Source organism: Asparagus officinalis, chromosome 1 (genome assembly GCF_001876935.1).
Source record: "Asparagus officinalis chromosome 1, Aspof.V1, whole genome shotgun sequence".
Lineage (NCBI taxonomy): Eukaryota > Viridiplantae > Streptophyta > Magnoliopsida > Asparagales > Asparagaceae > Asparagus > Asparagus officinalis.
Window position 1 is genome coordinate 95,843,499 of NC_033794.1, and position 21,112 is coordinate 95,864,610.

The 21,112-nt window shown below is 35.6% G+C and overlaps 1 protein-coding gene across 1 annotated transcript; it reads right to left on the bottom strand.

The window, feature by feature from the left end:
• On the bottom strand, nucleotides 3,362-17,665 carry LOC109828565 (probable 1-deoxy-D-xylulose-5-phosphate synthase, chloroplastic). The gene is given in 13 exon segments (XM_020395532.1): nucleotides 3,362-3,869; nucleotides 4,480-4,764; nucleotides 5,813-6,026; nucleotides 6,028-6,070; nucleotides 6,073-6,088; nucleotides 7,244-7,527; nucleotides 10,214-10,493; nucleotides 11,299-11,567; nucleotides 12,815-12,965; nucleotides 13,057-13,221; nucleotides 13,323-13,448; nucleotides 17,111-17,305; nucleotides 17,569-17,665. Coding segments are annotated over 12 exon segments (2,151 nt in total). The 5' UTR covers nucleotides 17,279-17,305; nucleotides 17,569-17,665; the 3' UTR covers nucleotides 3,362-3,719.

Sequence of the window (21,112 nt, forward strand, 5' to 3'; positions counted from 1 at the left end):
CTATAATCCAAAAAATACAAATAAATACCTAAAAGTATTAAAAAAAAATACAAACAACACCTTTGAGATTTTAAAAACTACAAACAACTCCTCTGCAAAATCTAAAATTGCAAAAAATCCTCTGAAAAATCTAAAAATTGCAAACGGACCCTAAAATTCCAAATTTAGAAAAAAAACAACCCGAAAAGTTTAGATATTTAAAATACCTCTTTGTAATTAAAAAACAATCATTATTGGGAGTTTTATACCAAAAGTTATGGGGGCTAAGCGACAAAACTAAAAAACTTTAGTACAATTTAACATTTAGAAACATTATAATATAAAAAACAAAGCTCATAAAGGATAAAAAAAATTAGATATACAAACCAAAGAAACAATATGTACCCATGCGAGCACGATCATAATGCTTATAATAATTAGTATCAAATTAGAAATATAATGATCTTCGAGGATATATTCTTTATATGTCAAAGATTCCTAACGAAGAAGCGATAAACCTACTGCTATATAATTTTGTCACTCATTTACGTCAGCAATGATGTAAATCATCTGATACATCAGCAATGACGCAATTTGCTTTCGACGAGGCTCCATCAACTAATGTATAGAACTTTGTCAACGGGACAGCTAAACATTGCTTATTATATTCAATTTAAAAATATTACTTGATTTCCCTAGAAGTTTATGTTGATGTACTGTTAAATAGAAAAACTTTTGTACAAGTACATTGGAACATCACAAATTAATGCAATCAAAGCTTTTGTTTATTTTACCTTTGGCATTGCTCAAGGTTTTAATGATTTTTTATTAGTAGTGGAATGAAGGTCCTTAACAGCATGTGGGTTGTTTTAATTGAGTTGTTATTGGTGATTGAATGTAAATTTGGAAGAACGTGATAATGAGTTATATATGCATGAAGATTTGGGAGTAGGTGAATTTTCTGCTCAGTGTAAAAGTATTATATTATCCATGTCAATCTCATTCGACACCAGATGAAACAGGTGACTTCCATCTTTTTATTGGAAAACTTACCTCTTCAAGGATTAGAATGAACATTGTGACCCGATATCCATTGATATATTAGCGAGCATTAATTATCTAGCTTGCCCCTTTATGTTGAGAGTAGCCGGATCCAACCAAAAATTAACGGGTCTTTATAAACAAATTGAAAATTTATTATTTCAAAATCTCATCTAACTCAATCACTTGTCTTTTATCCAGTCCGATGTGAGATTATACTTATATATTAATAGTACATGGCTATCAAGTCTTTTTTTATCCTACCCGATTCACATATTAATAACTCATGATTATCAAGCATATGTAGGTCTTCTTGACCTATAGTCATACTCACATATTAATAACACATGGCTATCAATCATCCGTAGGTCTCCTTGATTCGTAGGTCCTCCTGATCTTGGTCATTCTCCCCACACCTTCAAGCTACACATTGGATTTCAACTTCTTTTTTTTTATCTTAGCTTTGATATTGTTTATTGGGGAAGAAATCAGACCCAATCTAGGAGTCAGTTGACTTTAAGCATATATAGGCTAAGAACTAATTAAATTTAACCCAAAAGATAAAACTGCTAGGTATTGTCCTTAACTCCTAGTTCAAACCCATCGCTCTTTCTTATCATATCTGACGCGAGACTAGATATTAATAACCTCTAACACTTTTTCTCCAAGTGTAACGTGCACCAATGTTGTATGAACAAATACTCTACTAAAGACACAAAGGATAAAGAAATTTAAGGAAGTAAAAAAAAGCTATATATTTTCCTATCCTTTCGTTTCATGCCACAAGTTTGCTAACATCCTTTTCGTTTCTTCGGATGGCACAGAGAATCCAAATCTATATAGAAAATGTGGGTAGGAGCCGCAAGATGTTTTCGCATATTAAAAAGAAAGAAAGGAAAATGAGATCCTTCAAAAGATAAGGTAAAAGAATTAACCACCAAGGAAAACAACAAAGAGGTTCTTTTATTATTATTTTTTTTATTTTGGGCAAAAAACCTAGGGGAGGTTTAACTTTTAGTATGAGCCTCGTTCTACATTAATTAGCCTCTCCGGCCTTCATGGACAACTTAATTACCTTCTATATGTTACACGCTTGGGCTTGGCTCATCCACGATAGATACGCGTTCAACAGTTTCTATCCTGAGATATCGTTAGAACCTCTCCAAAACAAAAAAAGTTAGACCTTGGTGTAGCTTTCTCGTGAGCTAGCCTAGCCGCCTATTCCGCACTTAGCTTCGGTGGTCCTGCAGGAAATCTTGTGAATGTCAGTTGATTGGAACTATGTTCGTATTTGGACTTTTATGAGTTTCATCAACGTCGGTTAACAATTTGAAATTTCTTGGTCCTCCTAAATCTGGGAAGAAGTGGTTTGAGAGATCCGTGGTATTGAGTGGCTCGTGATCAAGATTGGAGATTATTGGAACAAGATTTTGATGGTTTTTTTTTTAAGGGGTATGAAACTGACTAAAAAAGGATCAATGTTTGTGCATTTTAGTCAAGAAAAAAGAAGAAAAAGGTTTACACTTTTTTGGATTGGTTGGTCTCGTGAAATCTTTGTCACGAGTCACATACATTTAGCGACTCTCTTGGGAAAATGGTGGTACACAAGAATCACGGGATGAGAATCAAGCTTCGTACATTATTCTACTTATGTCATTTCCCAAAAAAAATAAAACATTCGATAATATGAGGGGACGAAAATAACTTTTGATGGTAATTATTTGATGTTAATTTTGTTGGCTTTATAGAATTAGTCAGCAAGAGAGTTCAAGCATCTTGAAAATAAGGGAATTGACGAGATCATCTGACTGGACTTAAAGCGAGAGCAAAATCATATCATAAAGTTAGGAAATTTTTTCTCGACAATAACAAAATGAAATTTAAAAGTTTGACATATCACAAAAGAAAAAAAATATGGGAATCTATAAAGAAGGGAACGTAACATATCTCCGCACGAGAGAACTTGAGACCAAGCAAAAAAGAAAAATTCTTTTTAGTCGGTCATTTTGGGCCAACACACAACACAACGACTTTCTAGTTGGATCGGGATTCGGCCCATAACTCAAATATATCTTTACGCGAATCCTCTGACGTTAGATACACATTGCATACTGATTTGGAGCGTATCACTTCTTCATTGCAGGACTCATCCCAAAATTATTCTCAAGTGACTTGTTTAGTGCTTGACACTTCGCCTTTGAAAAGACTTGAAGAGTTCCCAAATTTTATCTTCTTCGTATGCTTTTTCTACCCCCTTTATTTTAGTCTAGAGAGGCTCGCTTTGCTCCTTGATATGGCTTAAAAAATGAAGTAATTCCTGAGAAGAAACAAACAGACAACATTTTCAGATGAAGCTGTTTTACACCATAGAGTAAATCATGAAGCTACAAGCTGTTATCAACGGAACGTGTTTCACATTTCAACCGTTCAGTTCAGTGAGGTTACAACAGAACAAGGTCATCATCAAAATAATATACACACAACAGCGAAAACCACAAGCGCAACCACAGGCAGCAAAGACAAAGCATGAAAATAAAAGCTCCACTGCTCCTTTGCCGCACAATTGTCTCGAGAGAACTCTCGCTAAATTGGAGAAATCTTGGCGAAACTTATCGAAAGCCATATTGCTATACAATCTTCAAGAACAAGCTATAGATTGCTTCTCTCTGGGCACTTCTTCTTTTCTCTTGTCACTCTTTTCATCGCAATAAAAGAAGGGCTTCGCGATTTCGACCCAACAGATTCAATGCTGTCGCTGCAATGTGATAACCGGAAAGGCCAGCCATTTCAAGTTGCTCTTTTAGAGATGCATGCTCCACATAGTTATCTGGTAATACAATAGGGCGCCACTGACATACAAAACCGATAACAGAGTTACAAAGACTTCAGTAGTAGTTATCCACCCTCAATTCATAAAAACGAGGGTTTTAGTTAGCAATTTATCCTTCTCAAAATGCCAATCCAGGGGGTCATAAATGCTACTGAAATAGTTGAGCAACAATAAGTGCCTATTGAAAGAATAGATGAAGGGGGTTATTTACAATTTACCCTTATAAATTTAGATAAAAATCAGACAAGTGTCCTAAATATTTTTATTAAACTATCAAAAAATTTCACTATCATGAGTAACCACCATAGCAGGTGACAAGCATCCACCTTTTTCTTTTCGTGAATATTTTTACCCCTTAAGACTTTTCTAATAAGATAAATTTTGAATTCAGAAGTTTGAATAGGGATATCCTATACTTTTTACTTTTACTCTTAACCGCCGCTGTAAGGGGATTTTATTGCTGGTCTCGAAGCTTGCGGTAGTTTCCTCTAATGAGAATAGGTTATGACAGTTCTTTCTAAAATTTGCCAAATAAATTTACCATATGTTTATGGTGATGATGGCTAGCCTTCTAATTTATCTCAACAGTTCATTCTGATTCCTATAAAAAAATTCGAAAGACCTTTTACCTTGATTCTTCCATCAAGCAAACCATCAAGTGACATGAACTGTGATACATGTGAACCAAATCCACCAATTGTTCCTTCTTCAACAGTGACAAGAAACTGATGCTCTCTGCACAACTTCCGAATGAGCTCAATGTCAAGGGGCTTGCAAAATCTTGCGTTGGCAACAGTGACGTTTACGCCGAGCCTAGCAAGAAGAGATTGAGCCATAAGGCAGTTTTGAACCATGGAACCGTACCCAAGCAAAGCCACATCTTTCCCCTCTATAAGAATGTGCCCCTTTCCGACCTGAGAGTGTGAGAAAACCACATCAGATAATAATCAAACAGCAAGTATCAACGTCAGGTTTAGGGCCTTCAGCAAGAATCATAGACCACAAAATTGCTATTGAGTCAGAGACATGAGCCAAGAAAGATGGTTCGTCTAGAAGGTTTGTTTCAACCACAAAATTGCTATCGAGTCAGAGACATGAGACAAGAAAGATGGTTCATCTAGAAGGTTTGTTTCAAGCGGAGGATATTAAAAGCACCAATAACGAAAGGTAATAATTTATGGAGAAAGGAGAACTAGAGGTATGCCAATGAGAACTTGGTTAGAAACTTTTAAGAATGATATGATAACGATTAACTTAGTGGATAGTGATTAACTTAGTGACGGAAATGACTCTCAACAAAACTGAGTGGAAGAGTTGGAATCACGTAGCCGACACCAAGAGTGATGAGATAGAGGCCTTGTTGTAGTTGCCATGAATTAGTAAACTAGTTAAGCTCACTTGTAACCTGAGTCAGCTAGATCAAGCATAGAGTTCAGACACATAATTCAGTAAGTAAATTACAGAACCTATTATGCTGATGCCTTTCTATTTGACAATTGGTTATTAAAGATCGGAGCTTAACACTGAACTATTGACAGATGACCTCTTTGTACAAAACCAGTCATTGCAGATGATTCCCAACAGATTTAAAATCTTACAAATCTCCCTGGTTATCAAGTTCACATTGCATGAAGCCGTAAAAGCTCGAGAAAAAGATAAATACTCTGCATCCAATAATTGTGTATCTGTATTGAGTTGAGCGCTGAAACTATAATATTCCTGGATATTACTGTATTTCTAAAGCAACTGACAGCATAAGACATCTGGAGTCATGTAACATGATGATTTCATATTATAGTTGGCAAGAATGATAACTTGCAAAGCTAAGGACTTAAGATTCCTAACCAGCAAGTAAAAACAACTGGCACATGAGTTAAATTAGTACGATCTGTGCCCATCATATTATGTGGACGCTTGGATTAATCATTATCCATAACATGACAGCAAAAAGAGCATAATTACCTCAAGTGGCTGCCCGCTGCGCAAACTAATGTTAAGACCAACAATAGATCCCCTAGGATACCGGAAGCAAACAGGCCGATCATCGATGCATGCAGCAGTCGCCACCATATCAACGAGATCCTCTTCGTCAGATGGAGCCATGACAACCATATTTTGGCAAGCAACCATGAATGTTATGTCAAATGCTCCACACTGAGTTGGACCTTCGATCCCACCAGCCTGCACTTGTAATTGCGAAACGTACAGGTACTTTCTGCAATCTACATCTTGGACAACCTAAATAGCACAAATATTATCAGAAAATATATTGGAATCAGTGGTTTGTGCGTAAAACATGAAGTTAGATGTTCTCAACAAAAGACCAACCAAAAATAGGGTTAACCCCCCCCCCCCCCCCCCCCCCCCGCAAAAAAAAAAAACTATTGACCAATTTAGATAGGTCCCCCGTAGTTCTATTCTTGGCGAATAGACCCCTTTACCATCACACCAATGTTATAGATGACACTAGCGACTAAGCGTTTCAGCCTATTTTTTTATAATAATTGATAAAAAATATATATTAAATTCATATAAATTTGCAAAAAAAAAGATAGCAATCCTAGATCCACAACAAACCATGCATACTTAAATGCTAAATAACCAAAATAATAATTAACAATGTTATAGAAAGCGCTAGGAGGCCTAAGTGTTGGGCCCGTCGCCTAGAGCCTAGGAGATTTTCTTTTTTATTTTTTAATTATAATAATTGATAGTAAATGTTAATGTTATAGAAAGTTTAGGTGTCGGACTAGTGTCTAGGCAGATTTCTTTCTTCATTTAAGTAGTGGTCGAGGAAATTTTGCTGAAGGTCGGAGGAGATAGTGGAGATGTTTATATTTGGAGGTTAAACGATTTTGAAGAAGGTTGGAGAATGTGGAGGCTGCAACACAGAAAATCACCATCAAGGCCTAAATGATGTTGTCCACTTAAGCAGACAATGCTCCCCTAAACACTGATAAAACCTAGGTGGGCAGCCTAGGTATCGCCTAGACGCTAGTTAGGCGGTCAAGGTACCGCCTAGGCCTAGGCGTATGCCTAAGCGGGCTAGGCGGAGGCTTATCCTTGGGGAGGTCTATCTGTCCGAAAAAAAATTCTCTTTCAATGAGGGTAAAAGAGTGAGAAAAGTTCACTGATTAGGTCTATTTGCAACAATAGAACTACTGAAATATTATTCGCAATTGAGTGATAGGACCAGGGGTCTATCCCCAATTAACCCTAAAAGAATATAACTAAATGAGTTTCTCAGAAAATATGTGCTAAAGAAATAGCGAATCATCAAATCTTACAAAAATTACATGAAGTTTTGAGCAAGCTTGCCCAACATGTAACTAATACTAAAAGATAGGAGAGAGATATTTATGGAGAAGTGAAAATTGAGCAACCAAATGACACCTGATCATATGCTCTTTGCAAAAATGTTGATGGAAGGATGCAGAATGGCTTTAACCCTCCACAAGACAGACCAGCTGAAAAAGTAACGGCATGCTGCTCAGCCAAGCCCACATCAAAAAACCTTTCAGGGAACTTTGACTGAAAAAGTTGCAGTGATGGATCCATCCCCATGCCAGCATGAACTACGACTATTTCCTTGTCTCTCTCTGCTTCTGAACTTAATGCTTCTACAAAGCACTTGGTGTATGTTGTAGAGAGAGTTAACGGACTGGTTTTTAAGCTCCCTGTTATGATGAGGAAAAGGTTTGTTTCTTAAATTTACTTCTATTCAGATAAATAAATTATATGGAACTAATAAATAATTTAGGGAGAGGAATACAAGAATTCCTCCCAAATGCACTACTATGCTCAGTTATCAAAAACCAATTACAACTATTCTTGATATAGCAATGGGAGGATATCCGGTGGAGAAATATTCCCTTAGAAGATTTGACTAATTGATGCAACCAAAAATCATACATTCTAATGGCTTCAATCGTTTTAGTCCTTTCTTGCTGGAAAGCATCAAGATGAAACTTAAGTGTATTGACGTAAAAATAAGGAATAAGCATAAACATAATATTGACTAATACACCGAGTCGCAACCATGTTTGGGTTTGGCTTCAAGACTACTTCACAGTTCAACCCATTGATAAAGCATCCTCTGAATAAGAGTTGCTTATATATTCCCTAACCAAGTTTGTAGACAACTTTCCTCTTATTTATATATGTACCCTTCAATGAACTCCAGACCCAATAGTTAGGAGACCTGTCCATGCCTTGATGGCCATATTCACACAATCTGAAATTAAAGAGAGGTGGAGGATGAGCTATTTTGATAACGATAATTAGACACAACACTAGAAATTAGATCCAAACAGATAAATGCATGATAGGAACAAGAAGTATCGTAAAAAAAATTATTTATGAGGTCAAGAATGGTTTAAAAGAAAATGACAATCAGAAAGTCATCCGACAATATCCCCATACAAGCTTGGAGTTGACTTGGAGAAACAGGCTTAGGCTGATTGACAAAGTTATTCAATAAGATTACTGACACTGTGCAACTATATGACAAGTGAAAGATTACCTCCTTGACCTTATACCATTTAAAGAATAAAAGAGAGATTCAAAATTGTTCACATTATCATGGTATCACTTAGAAAAGTTGGAATAGTCTAATTGAGCAAAAACTAAAAAAGAAAACAACTGTATCAGGGACTAATTTTGTTTCATTTTAGGTGACTACTTGTGGAATTTTTTACCTATTTAGACAATTGATGAAGAGACAAAAATAGAAGAGATATACTTAAGTTTTCATTGATTTGGGGGAAACACAACTTATGCTGGAGTACTAGAAAGATGATGTGGTGATTTTATGGGAAAAAGTAACTAGCAAGTACATTGGTTGATTAAAGACATGTATAATAAACCAAGTAGAGTGTAAACGATTGGGCAGAAATATCTCCGAGTGCCAAAGTCTTGCCTCAAGGATCAGGTTTAGAGATTTACCTTTTGCATTAGATATGGAAGACTTACTATACATATTTAGGATGAAGCGATGTACTGTATGTGGTTTTCTGATAACATACTATTGGTTAATAGAATGGTGAAGAATAACATTAAAAGTAGAAAAGTGAAGGTAAACTTCCAAAGTTAAAATTTAGAAGGAAAAAATATGTAAAATGTAAATTTAGCAAAATTATGAGAATGAATAGACATAGAGTACAGGTTGATGGTCAAAGAATACCATAAAATTTCTTTACTCATGATCCGCCATTCATTAAGATGATGAAATTGATGTACGGTATAATTTATCAAAGTTAATCAAGATGGTCCTATGTGCTCATAAAATATCATAAAGTTCAAAGGATCTAATATAATGCTATAACTCAATGTTTTAGGGATCAGACTGAACAATCACGAAACATGCCAGGGAATGAGTATAGCAGAGATCATAACGCCGTGATGAATGAGTGAAATGCACTAAGAAAAAAGGTTAAGAAATTAGATATTACTCCTACTGAGAACAGTATGAGGCAGAAAGGTCAACTGCTATTTAGAGTGAATGGAGAGAATAAATTGAAATAGTTTGATCAGGTGCAACAGAGGTTGCTAATATTTCAGTTAAAAAAGTGATTGAATTATAATTAATGGAGAACAAGGCCAGAGAGGTAGGTCTAAAAAACTTTGATAGAGAATTAAAGAAAAGAATTCATGAATTCACATTGTCTTATCTGACACTAAACAACAGTTGTTCCTGCGCTAGTGGTGAGAACACTAAGCTTCCTTTGACTTGTATGTCCTATCAGTTGCACCTAGATTTTAAGTGCTTCATGACTATGTTGGTTTTGATCTGGCAAAGATTGTCACAATTTGGTTTCCATTGAAGCAGAAAAGGCTATTACATAAAGCTAGATGAATAGAAAAATGGACACTAAAACAATGATTCCTCCAGTACTTGCAAGAATAACTTGACAAATGGTGGAAAGGAACTTTCATATTAGTCATCTAAATTAAATAACAGTAAGAACCCTAAATAGCGCAAATGAAGAAAATAACTTCAGTAGGTCTGCTAGATGCACACTGCACCCATTAAGTTCATAGCAACATTCCCACCTTTAATACTCAAAGTCTTGTTAGAAGACTATATGCGATCAACATTTAGATATTTTTGTCTAATTATTCAATTTATACATAATACCAAAAGAGAAAAACTCAGCACAGTGTATACAAGAGAAAAATCACATTTGTTCATCTAATCATTCAGATATAACAGACTACAATGATTATCATCAGACCAAAAGGATCTAGTATTAAAGGAAACAAATCTTCAATAAACATCTTACATGATTTCTCATTGTGAGTAAACAAGAAAGCCCAACAAAAAGATCGTACGGAAATTTACCGGAAAGAAGAATATGTTCGAACCTTGTTGATCAAACGCTAACCTGCTTTTGGGATGTTCATCTGACCCTTTTTCCTCTTCTGTGATCACATGAATCAACACAGGTCCAGTTGAATTTAAGGATGCCACTTCATTAAGCACACAGATCAGATCACCAATGTTATGCCCATCAACTGGACCGATGTAATAAAGCCCCAGTTCTTCAAAAAGAGTTGCTCCGAGGGGACCTATCATACCACGCGCATACTGATCAACCTTGGCTGCCAATTCATGCATTCCCTTACCAATCCTTTTAGTAACACCCTGAAAACAATATCCATTTGATCAATTTCTGACATGAAATATGGGCAAAACCAAAGTCTAAGCTTTAGCTGGTACTGAAATTCAAATAAGTATATGATGTAACTACAAATATATATGAGTTAATTCCACAAAAACCCCTGAACTTTGGGGGTTTGCACACAAACCCCCTAAACTTTTGTATCTCACAAAACCCTTTAATTGAGAGGTAGGAGGATCAAATAAGTATATGATGTTACTATAAATATATATGGATTAATTCCACAAAAAACCCCTAAACTTTGGGTGGTTTGCACATACCCCCCCCAAAAAAAAAAAAAAAACCTTTTTTATCTCACAAAACCGTCAATTGAGGGGGAGGAGGATTTTTTTTTTCTCTCAAAAACAGTTTAGTTGAGTTCAGGGAGTTTTGTGAAATTAAACCAATATATCAGGTCAGAACAGTAAGTATTTAGGACTGTAAAGATGATAGAATACGAAATAAAATTATCAGATCATATGACCTAGTCATGAAATGTAATGAAGCCTGGTGAACTCTTAACTATACTCAGCACAAGGTTAGCAAGGAAAATCACTGTATATTCACTATTTTAGGCAGGATAGACTTTCAGACTGTAAACCATGTCATGACCTTAGTCTTATGCCCAAAACATAGATTATCAGCAGCCATTACTAAAATCTTAATTTTTCTAAAAACTCCATTCAGGCCTACTTTCGTACAGTTCAAGTTGATATGTTCATCTTTGACACAACATCCACAACTAACAATGTGCTATTAAAGTTCTAAATGGAAAACATGACCTTGTACCTTTGCAGCTTCCCTAAGCTTCCGAAACGATTTACTAGATTGAAGCTTGCTTAAAGTACTGGATAAGGCATTGATTGCCTTTTTTTGGCCTTCCTCTAGCTTGGGGTGTAAGGTATGTCGACTATCATTTAATATCACCACCATGTTAGAATCAAGGTATCCAGCATTGCCCATTGCCTCATACACCTGACCGGCCATTGTTGAATAGTTACTTATAACAGTCACAATGTGGTCCTTCTTTCCTTTGATATCTCGTGCAACTGCCATTCCTGAAGATGAGAAGATAAAAATAAAAATAAACACTTCCTTCCTGAAACCTATGTACGTGACTAGATCCTAATAGGACTTGACTCTAGTTAAGAAGTGGAAAATTGGAATTACAAATAGATGGAAATTGTATTGTAGTTACTGTTTTATCATGTAAAGCAGCAAAGTTTCATGGTATATTTAAGAACCTTGAAAACTGTTTATGATATATTTCCCATCAATGTGACAAAATATATCATTTTTAATAGAAGACTCCGAACAATCATTTGTATACTCATCTCCCATTCGGTTTCGAAAGTCACTCTTAATAATTTTCGTTGCAGAAAATGATCTTTTAACTCTTGCCATTAAAAGATGGAGAGCAAGTGCTGTTTGGCTTCCTCGTCGTTTGGGCCGACGGCTGAACCAAAAGAACGGGGAACTCATTACGGGAACAAGGGAAAGTAGAGGAAGTGAGTGTTGTTGGCTTTCTCTGAAAGGAGTTTGAGAAAGTTCAAGGCATCCTACGCATTTGACCTCCTATTTGTTTGAACTTTTTATTATTCTAAGAGAGGCTGGGGCCCATTAGTCTCACACCTGGCCCGGCCCCTCAATTTAAGTTAGCACACCTCAGTCACAACACATTAGACTTTCACAGTTTAGGAAGTACACTCATAACCATCCCAAAATCATGTACTGCCTACCGGTTACGCTCCATACAACAAGCATCTTTTTATCCACAGAGGCAAGGACATTGGGACCAACCTTCAATACAATTGTGAGTGACAAGTAGATCATATTTATATGAAGTACAAAAGAAAGCAATAATCAAGAAGGGAAAGAATGTAGAATTATAGCCTTATAGGAGTGGCGGGTGGAAAAGAAGAAAGAAACAACACAGCCTTTAATAGCTCATGGTTCAAAACAACCAGAGACAAGAACAGGACTAACCATTTGTTTTGAATTTAATAAAATCATAAACTATCACAAAATAAGTTTGTTTTTATTGGTGAAGTGAAAAATAGAACATGCAAAACATTATTTTCATGGTCAAATGAAGATACTAGGAGTACAAATCCTATAAGAATCTTTTCCACGAGGGAAATGATTTTGGATTCATATTTTTTGCAAGATAAGATCACAACTGCATGAGAAAAAAAGGGTAAGCGGTTGAAATCTCAGCTCTCCTAATGGATAGATTTAAAACCACTCTCCTACAGAAGTAGATCGGATTTGCATTCAGGTCCTAGGAGGAGATTCAGAATGATACCCAGTCCAGCAGAAACACTGTTACACCCATGCCCGGAAGCAAAGGCATCGTATTCACTCTCGAAGCGAGATGTGAAACCTGAGATACCATGTTTTTGCATAAGGGTATGCATAAGGGATCGCCTTCCTGTAAGAAGTTTATGTGCATATGTCTGCACAATTAAATCACAGGTTATTTTTTATGAAACTAATCAGGTTTTATGACTAATGAACTGAATTTATGCAAAAGATAGCTATCCAAACCTGTTCACCGACATCCCACATAATCTTATCTGCTGGAGCATTAAAAACATAGTGTAAAGCAACGGTCAGTTCCACTACTCCAAGACTAGCTTTATAAGGAACATCTATCTTTGGCATTAAAAAAGATATCTCAGAACGAATTTCCTCAGCTAATTGTTTTAGTTCCTGCACTTTAAGAAGATCAGTTGTCACATTACTGAGCCAATAAATACTAAAACAATATCAAATGAAAACTTGAACATAGTGTATTTATGCACGTCAAAGACCTGAATAGATAGATTCTTTAAATGAATCGGTGTCTCAACCATATCGAGAATGGGTGTTGGAGACTTCTCCCAGTAAAAATCACCATCATGTGGAAGGGCAGATAACTGCTTGTAAAAGCCCTGCATCTGAACAATGAAATTTGCAGAAACCAAATTATAACAACTTATCAAAAATGATATATCATATCGGAAAGTAAGGTTCCTTGAAAGTGAAAAACCCAGTTGTGTAGTTGAATGATATGGGCAAAGGCACAGGCTTGGGGTTTATAATCGGTACTTCAAACCACTAATAAGAACAATACCAACCACTATCAAATAGAGATGGGTGACTCTTTACACCAATCTCACAGGAACTTTTGCAGGTTATCCTATGAGCGGATGAGCTTAAACTGCATAACCAATCAGATTATCTAACTTCCTCCTTAGCTTATTTTGTGTTCTAAAGGATTGCACTATGGAGTCGGAGATGGTAGTTTAGTCGCCAAGTTACAGGCCAGGTACGGTTGCAATGCTGTTAGCAGATGATTTTAATCTTTCGCTGTATTTTTTTCTTTATTTATTTCAAAGAATACCTCTGAACTGAAGGGAAAATCTATAGGACAACTATAAAACGCACAATATTTTATGGATCAAAATATCTGTTGGGTGATTAATGTGCAAAAAATGAGCGTGGCAGAAATAGAGACGAGTGCATGTACTGTCACAACCTGGACCCGCGAGCCTGTTGGCGCAATGTAAGCCGTGGGACCCATTGAGAGTAGCTCATTATTTGGCTCCATCCACTACCAAAAAGTGCTAACACTAGTTGCTCTTGAACTCTTTTGACTTGAACTATAACATATTCAATCATTCAATCAATATCCGACATGCGACTAAATCTTAGGATATCACCATTCCCCATTATAATTTCGCAACGTCCTCATCGCAGCATGACAATCGATCTATCCCGATATCAGCATTAGGCAATGTGGACTCTAAAAGTGACTTATACGGACTATAGAGATGGCCCTCACTTTGAACTCACGTGGTTTAGTACTTAGTCTCGCATAATACTTAAATCCACATCTTCGGCTGACAAACTGCTCGGATACCATTTATCACGTGAGCCCATGACCCCGTTGGTGCAATGTAAGCTATAGGACCCACTAAAATCAACTTATTTTTGGCTCAATCAATTGCCAAAATGTGCTAGCACTAGTTGCTCTTGAACCATTTGACTTACATTATAAACCATTCGATCATTTAATAAATATCCAATATAGGACTAAATCTTGGGTATCATATGTACATAAAAAGCTAGAATAACGAATGAGTGCATTTGTAGAAAGTTAGAGGTCACACCTGTTGCAGATAAACGAAGCAAGAGCAAATCATTTGAGATGGTTTGTTCATGTGTAGTAGAGAGTACGAAATGCACCAAGAAGAAGTGATAAGATCCTAATTAATGGAGATAAAGTGGACTACAAATAGGCCTAAGAGAATTTTGTTGGTTGTTAGAAGAATATGGTAATGATTAACTTAGTAGAGCAGATAGTCCTTGACAGAACTGAGTGGAAGAATAAGATTCATGTAGTTGACCACAAATAGTTGGGATGAAAGCCTTGTTGTTTAAGATTTGGGGTTCATGTAGTTGATCCAAAGATACGAAACAAAGACTTCGTAGTCATTGTTGTTATGATGGTGTTGGGGGGAGGGGGTATTGATATTCAGTAATTTTTAACCACTGTTATAAATAACGGTAAATAGTCTCGTAATAGCGACGCTAATAGCATTAGCGGTCCCTTCCCGCTACGCTATTGCCCAATAACGGTGACATATTATGGAATGTGTTTTTCGTTTGCAAAAGCAGCTAATAGTGCGCCCTAACAGAAAGCGCATATTCCGTAATATGTCACAGCCTCGCGGGATTTTCAGCTAGCTCCCGTCGTCTCTCATAGCCTCTGACACCTAATTCAGCACTTCTTTTCACCTCCTTCACCGTGAGCTCCTCCTAGAGCAGTCCTCTCACCTCTCAGCTCATCTCGAAGACGATGACTCTTTGATTTCTTCTCCAGTTGTCTTTGGTATTATGTGACGATTACATGTCAATTTCATGTTTAGGATCTCTTTAAATCATCAAATATGTACTTTTAGATTTTCTAAATTTTTCTTTAATCTTTTTTTAGTATTTATACATATCTAAATTAGACCGCTATTTGATTTTACGTTTTTTAGCGCTATTTTACCGCAATCACTGTTAAATAGCGGTAAATAGCCCCGCAATAGCGACGCTAATAACGTTAGTGGTCCCTTCCCACGATGCTATTATCCGCTACGTTATCGCGCAATAGCGGTGACATATTACGAAATATGCCTATTCGCAAAAACGGCCAATAGTGTGTCATAACGATAAATAATGAGCGATTGCATCTGAAATTTGCTTTTTGACTGCTATTTAAAAGCGGTTTGAGGCTTATTTTTTTAAAATTAAACTCAACCATTGACAATTGTATTCCACCGTCTCCTGTGATTTTTAGCATACTCCCGTCACCTCTCATAGCTTCTGACACCTACCTTGATACTTTCTCTCACTTCCTTCACCGTGAGCTCCTCTTAGGACAATCCTGTCACCGCTAAGCTCTTCTTCTCGAAAACGATGACTTTTTGACTCCTCCAGTCATATTCGGTATAATACGTAATGGTTACATGTCTATTTCACGTTTAAGATTTCTTTAAATCATCCAATATGTACTTTTAGATTTCTTAAATTTTTTTTTTACTTTTTTAGTGTTTATACATATCTAAATTAGACCGCTATTTGACTTTACGTTTTTTACCGCTATTTTACCGTAATAGCTCGAAATAGCCTTAGCGATGTCTCACCGCTATGCAACACTATCCGTTATCGATAACCTTGACCGCAATAGCCCCAAATAGCCTTAGCGATGCCTCACCATTACGCGACGCTATCCGCTATCAATAACCTTGTTTTCAACTACAGTTATTGTTGAATTTTTTTCTTATAAAAATAATAGTAATAACATGGGAACCCTCATACAGATTTACGTGTGTTAAGGAAGCAGAAAATTTACACCAAACAAACACGAAAAGATAAATTTATTATAAACATGATGTCAAATACCTGTATTTTGCTAGAGGATGTTCTTCTCATCCTCATAGGTACTTATACAAAACCAAAAAAAAAATTATGGGTTTCACCTTTCATATTTATTATTCAAACAAAATGAATAGGCTGCATATTAGCAGCTCAATTCTCACAAATTATAGTCTAAAATGCAATGTTGCAGACTTTAAAACGGCTCTCAATCAACGAGGAAATGTTAGAATATAAAAATATAAACCTTAACTCTTATCACAACTTCGGAGTTTTGACCTAATGGTTAAAGGGGCTTCAACAAAAGGTTCAATTATCAATAATAACTAGTTGATCAAGTCCATTGATGCAGATGCAAAAGATAATTTTGGTTTACCAGAGATAGTGAATGCCTGAGATCGAAAACACATCATTTATAAATTGGCAATATTTATTTCTCAAAAGGAAACACCAAAAATATTCAGGAAAATTCAGTAATTTAATTGTCAAAAGTAATCCTTTATCGGGAAATTTTCATAGATATTTCCAATCTATTTTCTCCAACCATAATTTTGTTTCTGAAACTCTGTATTTTCATGAGTAAAGTTTACCTTTGTACCAAAACGTATATATATTTTTTTCTTTTCTAGCAACAGTCGGGAATAGAAATAAGATTCCTAATGCTTCTTAACGGAATCCCAATTTTTCGTAATACCTTGAGTGGATGCATATCCACAGAACTCGGGCACGTAATGGATCTGGAAGTTAACCTCTTCAAGCAATAGGAAGAACTGAAGAAACTGTACTTGGAATGCTGGTTCTTAGATTCATCATAGAGCACACCCCTGATTCCAGAAGGGCATTGAGTAATACTAGATCCCATCCTGAATCCGAAAACAACTTGATAAATCTGAAACCATGTAAACCAATTTATAGAAATATCAATAAGAATATCAACTGGGCATTCATTCAATATGCTAGCAAGAGTTCCACTTTAATCTGATATGTTCATGAAAACCACTCATCGATAAAAAACCACTCAATAAATCAAAGGCTAATAGTACAATGCTACTTCTCGTTTCAAATAATTACACAAGAAACTAAATCTCTCACTTAAATACATGAGAAATCTATAAATTGAGCAGTACAAAACACTAAATTGTAGAATAATACCCTATTCTCTCACTCTATGTCGAAATTTTGTTCCGGACTATCATCTCAATGAGAAGATCAAAAACCCATTACTTCTAAACATCAATTAAAGGCGAGGACACAAAGATTTAAACGAATTGATCGAAATTAGATATAATTCCGTAAAAGACAATTCTTTGGTAAAAAAGGAGAAATCAAATCCAAGAAATTAAAGAAGTTTTACCTATTTGAGCACGCAAGGATCAACGAAGATTAAGAAAAGCTCGAATTAGATAGAGAAATAGCGCCTGATGAGGTCCAATTTCTAAAGATTGAGAGAGAGGCCGAGCATCTCCAATAGTTTCCCCAAAGGCATACTCCAAATTATTTTTGGTCCAAACTCCAACATCTTTCTGATTTTGAAGAATCCTGTATTTATTACAATAATAAAAATATTCTACATTCTTATTTTAGGATGCTCTTATGCATTGGAACTGTCCCCATAGTTTTTTTGTAATTACAGATTTTGTTTTATATTTATTTTCCCCTCCATCTCGTCTTGAAGAACGTGCTACATTTATGATCAAGCTTTCCCTAAATATTTGAAGAACGCCCCAGATTTGGGGAAGACTCTTCTTTTTTCCTCCTCCATCCCTATTTTAGGGAATGAGATGGGGAATCTGTTGGACCAAAAAAAACCCAAAATTCTTCAAAAGTAAGAACACCAATAAAATGAGGAAGCTGTTGGAGATGCTCTAATAAAGTTTGCTAGAATAAAGATGGTTAATAATGATCGGTGGCATTAAATAATTGGATGTTACGAATTATCGAGTAAACCCGCACAATTTTCAAAATCTCACTAGAACCCCAATAACGTTTGCAGAAAAGCCCATACCTTTTGGGTTAATTACAGTAAACCCTCAATATCTTTCAAATGCTTTTTTCTGTTGGTTTTTTCTAATTAATGGGGGTTATCTGCAACATGCAGAACTCTATTGGGAGTTTTCTGCGATTCCAAAATGCTATTGAGGGTTTGGTGCGATTTTGAAAGTTATTGGGGGTTTAATTTCAAAATGCTGAAAGGTCTTGCGGTTGGTGCAATTTACTCATTTAATAACATAATAAAATGTTTAGTTTCACATTAGCACCCTATAGTTTACTCATTTTTTAATTTGATACCCGAAAGTATCATTTAAACACTTTCATATGTAAAAGCTTCGATGTAATTTCATTTTGATATCATTGCTGAGATTTTTATTAAATTTGCATCTCGCATCTCGCACTTAGCATTTGACACCGGTATTGAGGACATTTGGTTGCATGGATCTCTATCAACTAGATATAATGGACTTAAATGTAAGCATGTGATACAATTTTTGAACAAAAAATCTAATGAGTCTAAATGAGAATATATATTAAGCTGAAATGGAATTGAAACTTTGAGATTATCAAAATTGTTAAAAAATAATTTGAGACATCTAGGAGAAAACCCCCTAGACTTTGGAGAACTTCACAAACAAATTTGAACTTTTTTAAAGGATTCAATCATTCACCTAATTTTGAGGCAAATGCCGTTTTAGAATTACTTGGAAACAGGGAATGAAGGAAAATTGGGCAAAATATGGGGACAGGTTTTTCACATTTTTAGTTGAACAGGGGGTTATTTAACGAAGAAGGATAGTTCAGTCTGTGAAAGTTTTCGAAAAGTTCATTGGGATTTTGTCAAACTCTCCAAAATTATTAGGTCTTCTCTGATATTCAAAATTTAGGAGGGATTTATGTGCAAATTTTAAGGTACAACCGTACAGGCACACTCTTACCAAGCGCCCCATAGTATACGGAGGTCTTGTGAAAAATAACCTTGTAGAAATGATGCGTTCTACTTGTAACTATGCGTTCTTCTTATCAATAAATTAGGTCGTGGTTTGTAAACTAATGTAGTCTGCTTAGAGCATCTCCAACCAAACCCTCCAAATTTGGCCCTCCAAATTGGAATATTCTAGGAATATTCCAATTTAGAGGGTGAAATTTGGAGGGTTGCTCCAACCCACACTCTCCAAATGTTTTTCTTTTTATTTTTTTGTCAAAAAAGCCATATAAATTAAAGAATGTTGGATATAGTTTACGCTAATACTTTCATTGTTAATAATTTATTTGGGAAAAAAATTTATAACATTATAAAGGTGTCGATGAGAGCTTTAAAATGAACCCAATATTAATACTGCAATACAACATATCATAAAAGAAGAAATTCTGAAATAACAGTGAAAGCATACATCGATAGAACAAGAAAGCAAATATTAACCTCTAATACAACATACCATAAGTCGCAAACATAAACCTCAAACATAAAATATGATAAGAGACAATTAAAATTCTGGCAGGCCATTATCGTTATAACTACCGGTTCCATCCCGATCTCTCGAAGAACCACCATATTCATTTCTTCCTACAGAACCAGCTTCGCCCGCAAATTGAGAAAATCCTCCTTGATTTCCAGTGGGAAATTCATATTCGTTTCCTCTAAGAAGATCAGAAAATCCTCTTGGCCCTCTGGAGGAAAATCCATAGTCGAATGATGAAGCTCTATATTCCTTTCTATTCATAATTTCCTTTAAATAGATCCCCGTATTTAAAATTTCATATCTGATACTTATTTATTTAATTTAAAAATTAATAATTTTATAATAATACTAAAATAAATTAATCTTAGTTTCATTTTAAAGATCTCAACGAGCCCTTTCCAAATATATAATGATTTCAAATATTAGATTAATAATTTTTTAACTATATTTATTTGAAATTAAACATCTAATTTAAATTACTAAGAAGGATGGCAAAGTGGTAAATTTTAAGAAATCAAATAGTTAAAAATGGCAAAATTGTAAATAAAAAATCATGAATAGGGTTATGGAGAGACCCTCCAAAATTTCTCCCCACCCTCCAAATTTGGAGGGTCAAATTTGGAGATCTCCAAATTTGGAGAGTGGTTGGAGAGGTTCCACTCTCCAAATTTGGAGATTTTGGAGATTTGGAGGGTGGTTGGAGATGGTCTTATAAACTTCCGGCGGTATATTGAAACAATCTCGAACGCAATTATTTGTATCCCTTCAATTTGAGCCTGAATTGTACTATAAGAAAAATTCCCCGAGGACCCAAAATATGGGACTAATAGGGGGACAAGTGAGGTGTTCCCCTCCTATTGGATAATGAGTTAGTCATCATTAATGATGACCAACTTATTATCCAATAGGAGGGGGACACCTCACTTGTCCCCTCTATTGGTCCCATATTTTGGGTCCCTGTAGCAAAGCTCGTGCTATAATCCTCTTTACGGTGAAGGGCTTATTTGTCAATACATCAGAAGGCTGCATAAATGAGAAGTCCATTCTTAAATAATAAGCCTCTTCAAGGTTTTTATAATTAAAAAAAAAATTCAAGAAGTTAGTAAATGGTGGACAGTCACTGCATAGCTGCAGCTGCTGGGTTGAAGAGTAAATTGTTAAAACGCCGTGAATTTTGGGGTGTTTCCCACGAAAACCCCTGAAACTTTGTTTATTTCACTAACTCTCCTGAATTCTTGGGG